This window comes from Fonticula alba (genome assembly GCF_000388065.1).
Source record: "Fonticula alba strain ATCC 38817 unplaced genomic scaffold supercont2.2, whole genome shotgun sequence".
Taxonomy (NCBI): Eukaryota; order Rotosphaerida; family Fonticulaceae; genus Fonticula; species Fonticula alba.
In genome coordinates, this window is record NW_009242972.1 from 205,659 (window position 1) to 213,278 (window position 7,620).

Sequence of the window (7,620 nt, forward strand, 5' to 3'; positions counted from 1 at the left end):
TTGCCGGAAGAACCAACAATCGGCCCGGCCGGCTCTGCTCCTGGGCAAACGCATCAGCCATGGAGGGCGGCATACTTCCCAACCAACGCACTGCGCACAAAGGCTTCGGCGGATGAAGGAAATAATAACAAACAGATGCCAACCCAAAGGCAGCTTCCAGGACTGGGGCGCTCCACTGGCAGTTAGTCCTCGGTATTCTGTCGTGCCCCTTTCAGCCTCCCCTCCTGTCGCTCTACTACCCGCCCCGCCCCCGCCCTTGGGGTGGGAGGAGAGGTCGGCGTGGAGAACAGACACTCAGTGACGTCAGGCCATCTTCGCTCGCCGGGTGGCTCTGAAAAGATCGCGCAGCACTGATGCCCCTCCGCCAGTGGGGCTCCAGACATCGCTCCTCCTCCCTCGCCTCTCCGTGTTTCACTTTCCCACCTAGGTGTTTCCACCGTTCCATTGCCCTTCCCGCTGCTCCCTTCTCCCTCCTCAAGCATTTTCTTTTGTCCTCCCCTCGTCCCGTGTTGTGTGTGTGTGTGTACCCGCTACTTACAGCATCTCTCCGCGCCGTCAACGCCATTGATCGGTCGTCCGCCGCATCTCCTCCTCTCTGCCTCTCTCACTTCTTCGCCTCTCGCGCCCCCTTACAGAGACATGTCAGCCGTTCCTCTGTCGCTGGTGTGCTACTCCTCGAGTGATTCTGACTCGGACTCGGACTCGGATGTCCCACTTCCCAAGCGCCCCGCACAGCCTTCGGATGTCGCGGCGCCCCCCGGAAAGCGGTCGCGTCTTGCGCTGAGCCTGCCACCTCCGGCAGCTACAAAGTCCTCCAAGACACCAGAGGAGGCGGAGGAGGAGGAGGAGGAGATCGATGATCAGGAGGCTGCTCGCCGGCGTCGGCTCCAGGCCTCTCTGTCCCGGATGAAGGGGGAGTCCGAGATGGAGGATGGGCTGGGCCTTGGAGATCCCGGGAGCGCCAGCACCGGCGGGGTCTCGCAGTTGTTTTCCATGTTGCCAAAGCCAAAGGCCGAGGCTGCGCGCCCGGTGCCCGCGGCCCTGCGTCTGGCTCGAGGCCATGCCGCTGCGCGATCTGCCCCCCCGGCCACTGCCTCGGCTCCGATTGCTCGCGAGTCTGTTGCTCCGATTGCCGCTGTTTCCGATGAGGAGAGCGATCAACTGCCTGACTCGCCTGCCGGAGAGGAGTTCTCCTTTTTCTCGTTGGATGAGCCGGTGTCCGGTACCAAGCGCCGGGTACCCGGCCCCGAGCCCTCGATCACGTCAAGCGTTATGGACAGTCCGCCGGCTGTCGATCAGGCGTCTTCACTTCCTCCGGAGGAGGTGGAGGAAGTGCCGGAGACCGAAGACCCGGCTGAATCGGAGGACCTGGTTCCGCCCTCTTTTTTGGATGGCTGCGGGACAAATCCCCATGCGCTGGCCTTTGCCGCTGGGCAACTAGCCCAGGCAGAGGCGGAGCTGGGAGTCGATCCGACCACCGGGCAGCCTGTGGTTTTGTCCGACGCGCAGCGGGCCTACTCCATGGCGGTGTATTACAATTATTACATTGACCAAGCAATGAGCGCTGTCGCGACGGCAGCCACCAGCCTTGATGTGCCTGCTGGCGCCCCTCCAGGGATGGGTTCTCGAGCTGACACTTCGGCCAATGCTACTGCCTCGGCCACACCGATCATTTCCATCCGGGCCGCCGAGCAAATTGACATTCGCGCCTATCAGGTGCCCGATGAGAAGAATGGCCCCGACGTATGTTCCCTCTTTTGTTGTCTCCTCTCCCTCTCCCTCCCTCTCCCTCTCTCTCTCTCTCTCTACCCCTCTCCCTCTCCCTCTCTCTCTCTCTCTCTCCGTTCTTTCGGCCTTTGCCCTCCGCTCACGCCTATCCCTCTTCTCGCCTGATCGATTCGGCCACCAGTTCGTCTTCAAGCAGTCCAGTGCATACATCTCGCAGGCGGCCCGGCGTAAGAACCAGCTCTCGCAGGTGGAGCAGTTTTCCTTCTCCAACCAGCGTGATATCAATGAGCGTATTCAACGTGCGCGTGGAAATAACTTTTCTGGACCACGCTAGTGCCACAGACGGCAGGATGCTTCCCCTCCTCCCTCCATGTCACACTACACAATAGACAGACCCAATCTCTCCCGGCGCATCTCCCCTGAGCAGGCACTTTCTCCAGTATTTACATCGACAATACAGGAGGGGGAAGGGGGGGGGGGGGGGAGAGACACAGAGAGGGGGGAAAGGCTCACCGAGAGGTCGCTGACCCGGCAACTGGCATGCTGCTCGACTTAAGAGCGGTCCTTGGCCCCACGGAGGGCAGTGACTCGATGGATCTGCGCCGCGAAGGCATCCGGCTGACCATCCTGCTCGGACTCGGGGAAGTCCATACCGTGCGAGGCACGCACAAAGACATTGGTCTCGCGCTCCTCGGACGCGCTGATGGGCACGGTGGTCATTCCGGCGGCGATACGCCGAGCGGCGGCCTCCTCGGCCTGGGTGATGCCATGGTGGGCCTCGGATGTGATGGCCAGAATCCAGGGCTCCTTGGCCTCGCCAGCCGGCGGGGGGGTGTATGGCCCATGCTCGGCCTCCAACTTCTCACGCACTGGCAGCGACCGCGAGAAGCGATAGTTGCTCAGGGTGTACTCATGGCCGGGGAAGATCCACCGGCGCTCCTCGGCGATCGGGCACTCATTGGGCGGGAAGAGACGGCGCATGGCGGCATGCAACTGATCGCCAGTCCCCTCGAACATGCGCCCACATCCGCCGATGAAAAGCGAGTCGCCGGTAAAGAGAAGCTCATGTCCAGCCGGCACCGCGGAGCCAGTGCCAAGCTTCCGACCATCGAACTCTGTGGCCGTGTCCGGCGCATCGCCATCCGACAGCAGAGTAAAGGCAAAGGTCATGGCGCCCAGCGTGTGATAGGGAGTAAAGATGCCGCGCGCACGGACTCCGACCGGCGCAAAGTCCACCACCTCCCCATGACCCAGGGTTCGCGTCAGATGGGGGATGCGCAGGTCATTCCCGAGAACCGGTGGGCGCCGGGACTCCTCGAAGGAATCCAAAAAGTCCCGGACACCAGCGCAGTGGTCACTTGCGGTGGCGACAAACAGGAGAGGGAGAGAGGGAGACCAGAGGGGGAGGGAGGGGAAAGAGAAAGTACATGTTAGCGAAGTCCAGGTGCCGAGAGGGGATGCACATTTCCACGTCCGATGCCGGCCATCACGCGTGCTGGTCGTACCCATGGTGGTGGGTGATCATCACACCCTCGACGGCGTAGTCCTTCCCGGCAAAGGCAGTCTCCAGGGCGGAGAGGGCGGCACGCGAGTCGCCAACATCCACCACAACAGCTGTCCGCCGAAGGGTGTTGATCAGGGCGTAGGCATAGTTATCTGCCCGGTAGGGGATAGTCACCACACGAATGGACATGGTTCAGGATGAGGGGCGATCGGCAGGGGCAGAGAGGGAAGAAAGAGGTTGAGCAAGGGAAAACAGGAGGTCCAGAAAGAAAGCGGCTGCTGCCGTCGGTTAGTCTGTTGGTCGGGTTGTGGCGGCTTTTCGAGAAAGCACCCCGCTGGTCATCTTCCTTTCTCCACTTTATCGCCCTCCGGGCCATGTCAACCCGTCCCCCCCCTCCCCCAGCTGGCCCCCTCTTGCCGCCCGTGTTTGGCTCCGCCTATTTTTTTTCCCGGGCTCTCGCGCGGGCACCGCGAAAGGAACACACGTCCATTTTTGCTAGCCCGGTATGCCGACAGGATCGACAGAGACATGGTGCCAACGCACAGTCCTCAATCTCCGCCCCGGCCGCTGGCTAAACTGCCCCGTTAGGGTGTATTTGTCATGCTGCCGCGTGCCCCTCAGGACCCGGGTCTCGTCGTGAGGGGGAGAGGAAAAAAGTAACAAAGGCTCAAATGACCAGCCCTACGCCCTCGTTGTCGAGAGCAAGGGAGGACGGAGAGGAGGAGGAGGAAGGGGGGGGGGGGGGGCAGGGCACCACAGGTGTGGACGGGGCAAAAAGAAGAAGAAAAAAACGAGAGGGAGGGAGGACAGTCAGAGGAGGACACCCTGGTCCCCTTTGCCTACCGTCCAGCAGTGCGGGGCTTCTCGTCGTCACGGAAGCGCCAAAGCTTCAGGATGCGATCGTGCCCGGCAGTGGCAATGATCTCGGCATTGGCTGACACATCAACCCCGGCCACCGGGCCCTCATGATCTCCGAGATTGATGCCAAGCCCGGCCAGACCGCCAGAATCGGCCAGCGAGCTCGACGGCGGTGCCCGGAGGGCCATCCAATCCGGCGCTCCCCACAGGGCCAGGCAGCCATCCAGTCCGACCGAAGCAATGAATGAATGGCGAACAGGCTCCCAGGCAATGCGAGCCACAGGACGCGGATGTGCCGCCACCGTGGCCGACTTCAGTGAGGGGCTCGCATGGTCCAAGCGCCGGAGATGCGACATCCCCGGAGTCCCGGGCCGGGGGAGCTGCACCCGACTGATCGGATCCTCCGGGCGGCGGAGATCCCACACGCGGATCGTGTGATCTAGACTGGCGGTGGCCAACTGCACACCATTCAAACTGAACCGGCCAGAAGTGAGGCGCTGAAAGCGTTGTATGTGTGTGTGTGTGTGTGTGTACATACACATATGAGGGTGAATGTGTATGTATGCATGTGGGGCCGGCATGACAGTGAGCAGGGAGGGTCAGGAGTCTCGAACACAAAGGCCCAGCAATTCCTGCCGGTCGGCGACGACACGTACATCGGAATGGCCTCCCAGATTCATGATCGCCGAACGGGTGGCCCGGACATCCCATAGCCGGGCCCAGGCATCGAAGCCCGAAGAACAAAGCAACGCCCCATCCGGATGCCAGGAGACATCATGCACTTCCAGAGCATGGCCCTCCTGCAGGAGGAGTTCCTTCCCGGTGGCCGTGATCGATGCTCCAGTCACGGCCCCGGCGTCGCCACCGGCCGATGTGGCATAGTTCACATCCCACAGGCGCCAAGAGGTATCATGAGAGGCGGTGGCCAGCAGGTGGGATCCACCGACACCGCCCGGACTCGGATGCCAGGAAGCCCGAGTCACTCGGCGCGTGTGGCCAGCAAGGGTGCCCGCTTCGACGGCACTGTCTTGGCGGAAAGCCGGAGTCCCATCGGAGCAGGGGTTAGCGACAGGGCGATGGGAGACATCGGTGGCTGATGGGGCTGCTTTGACAGGCATGCGGCCGATGTATGCGCACCTGCCAGCCGACCACAGTCGAACAGTCCCATCGTCAGAGGCCGAGGCCAGACACACGGTGTCAGACGTATAGTGCTCCCCCTGGGCCAGTGGCCGCCAGGCAAGGTCATTAACGCGCTCACCCGGATGCCCTCGCCAGATGGTCATGCCCTCGACCGGGGCATCGTCCGTATCCATGGCATCTTCCGACAGGATCTGTCGGGTGGAAACCGGCGCACAATCGCTCGTGCCCATGACAGCGATGTGCCCGCCAAAGCCGGTGGCCGCGATCACTCGCGAGCAGGGGCTAAAGGCACAGGCGCTCAGGGGCCGAGGAGCCGCGGCCGATGATGCGGCCACATAGATGGTCTTGGTGTTGAAGGGCATCACATCAAGGGGGGAGGGGGGGGGGGCACCAGGGTGAACGTAGTCAGGAAGGTGAGCTGGGCCGACGAACAAGGGGAGAAACCAAAGCGCTCGAGACAAGGGAGGACGCACGCTCACGCGCTGTTGTGCGCGCCAGCGCGAGGCCGACGCCCGGACACTGTCGCCCGGGCGCTTGGCGGCCTTTTCCTGAGCCAGACGCTCGCGAGCACGGGCCATGGTCACCGAAACCAGGGCCGTGCGAACCTCCTTCAACCGATCGGACCCTTCGGTGAAGAATTCCTTGGTGATGGTGACCACATCCTCCAAGCTATCCTGATCGCCGGAGCGCGCGGCCACCGCCGCCAGGACCTCATTAATCCGAGGGTCCGGCTGGCCCGAGAGGAACTCTCGCAGGCGCATGCGCCGGTCATAGGCATCCTCGCCGAAGAGGCAGATCGGCTCCCCAGCAAAGCGCAGAGCCCGGCGCACGCGGGCATCCTCCGTCGGAAGGCGCAGGGTGCGGCCGCGCGCCCGCCGGGCGATGTCCCGCGCCTCCGGCGTGGCATTCGGGTCCAACGCAGCCGCAAACTCCGGCGAAACCAGTGACTGGCTGTGGGGGTGGCCCGGAGTGGTAGCGAGGACCGAGGAAAACATCCTTGCGGGTGCGAGGAGAGGCAAGTGGACGGGTGGGTGTGGCTGTATGTGTATGTGCGGCTGCGCGCGCGTGCAATTGGTAGGGGCAAGAGCGAGGCAGGGAACGGGAGGCGGATAGGTTGGAATGGAGGGGGGGGGGGTCTAGGCGCTTTTTTAGTCTGAGGCTGGAGAAACTAAAACGGCGGAGGCGCGACTTTTCTGTCACAAGGCCCTTTGAGGGGGGGGGGGGGGTCCAGAGGCACTGGCGTTTCCTGAGGGAAAGAGAGACAGAGAGGGGCCTTGTGGTCTCGGGGTTCGGTTGGCAGCATAGGATGGCAGTTTCAAGAGATGGCCACATGATAAATGACGCACGTGCCCCGACGCTTTGCAAAAGGGAAGTGCCGCCAGAGGTGAATCCACTCTTCGGCCGGTGCCAGAGGAGGGGGGGAGGGGGAGGGAGTGGTGGTCGTGGGAGGCAGGGATGAAAAATCCGTGGGGCCCGGACAAAACAGAGATGCAAGAGTGGACGCCGTGCACGGCGCGCGTGTGAGCGTGCGTGCTCTTTTTGAGAAATGTGTGTGTATTTTCATGGAAGTATATGTATCCATATGGCCGGGCAATGGGCCGAAGGGGAGAGTGGGGGCGTCCAGGGGGTGTAGTACGAGGCCATCGCTCTCCCCCTGCCCCACTATCGACTCCGGCAGGGGGGGGGTGGGGGGGGGGGGGGGCTCGGGCCTGTGCTGCTCTTCTTGCTACTCGGGGGGCAGGACCAAGGCGACGAGGTCATCCAGCGCATCTCGGCCATCCTCCTCGGTGCCCATGTAGTTGAACTGGGCAAATGGATCCTCATCCAGATGGGCGGCGGGCGCCGGAGCCGGAGCAATGGCCGGAGGCGGGATGGTGCCGGCCACTGGGAGGGAATTCGAAAAGTCGATGCTGAAGACATTGTTGGGCGACGACAGGTCAATCGTGTCACCAGGCGAAAGGGACCCGGTGGCACCGCCCTGGGGTTGCTGCTGTTGCACCGGACCGCCCAATGCCGAGGTCGGCTGAATATCAAACTGGGGGAAGCTCTGCATCATAACCATCGAGGTGTCTTCCAGATCAAGCAGGTTTCCGACCGAGGCACCCTGAGAGCTCGGGGACTTGGTGTGGCTGCCCGCACTGGTCGACGTGCCAGAGCCAGATCCGGCCGACGATGAGGACTTCGCCGAGTTGATGTCACCCTGAGAGCCGAAGAAGGAGAGGGCGAGATAGGGAGGGCGAGAAAGAGAGGGCGCCCCGTCAGAGCGTCCGAGAGAAGTACGGATTGTTAGCCGAGAGGCGAGCCAGGGACATGGAGGCAACAGCCGGAGGAATGAGCCCCCCCCCCCCCCCCCCCCCCCCCCGACTCCCTCCCCCTTCGCATTCCCGAGG

The 7,620-nt window shown here is 62.9% G+C and overlaps 4 protein-coding genes across 4 annotated transcripts in view; 1 reads left to right on the plus strand and 3 right to left on the minus strand.

The window, feature by feature from the left end:
- Positions 1-639: 639 nt before the first annotated feature.
- H696_01060 (hypothetical protein) lies at positions 640-2,062 on the plus strand (the record flags this gene model as incomplete). Its single annotated transcript, XM_009494946.1, has 2 exons — positions 640-1,743; positions 1,910-2,062. The coding sequence occupies 2 exons, from the start codon at positions 640-642 to the stop codon at positions 2,060-2,062; spliced, it is 1,257 nt and encodes a 418-aa protein (XP_009493221.1).
- A 135-nt stretch (positions 2,063-2,197) lies between these two features.
- H696_01061 (hypothetical protein) lies at positions 2,198-3,586 on the minus strand. Its single transcript, XM_009494947.1, has 2 exons — positions 3,234-3,586; positions 2,198-3,085 (listed from the first exon to the last, which is right to left on the minus strand). Exons 1-2 carry the CDS (start codon positions 3,419-3,421, stop codon positions 2,281-2,283), a joined length of 993 nt encoding a protein of 330 aa, XP_009493222.1. The 5' UTR covers positions 3,422-3,586; the 3' UTR covers positions 2,198-2,280.
- Positions 3,587-3,962: 376 nt separating this feature from the next.
- H696_01062 (hypothetical protein) lies at positions 3,963-6,372 on the minus strand. Its single transcript, XM_009494948.1, has 4 exons — positions 5,704-6,372; positions 5,228-5,574; positions 4,747-5,113; positions 3,963-4,587 (listed from the first exon to the last, which is right to left on the minus strand). The coding sequence occupies exons 1-4, from the start codon at positions 6,223-6,225 to the stop codon at positions 4,072-4,074; spliced, it is 1,752 nt and encodes a 583-aa protein (XP_009493223.1). The 5' UTR covers positions 6,226-6,372; the 3' UTR covers positions 3,963-4,071.
- Positions 6,373-6,910: 538 nt separating this feature from the next.
- Positions 6,911-7,620, minus strand: part of H696_01063 (hypothetical protein) — a 7,567-nt gene continuing 6,857 nt past the window's right edge. The window contains exon 11 of the mRNA XM_009494949.1: positions 6,911-7,430. Coding sequence (XP_009493224.1) covers positions 6,957-7,430 — 474 coding nt within the window. The 3' untranslated portion in view covers positions 6,911-6,956. The remainder of the gene's footprint in view (positions 7,431-7,620) is intronic.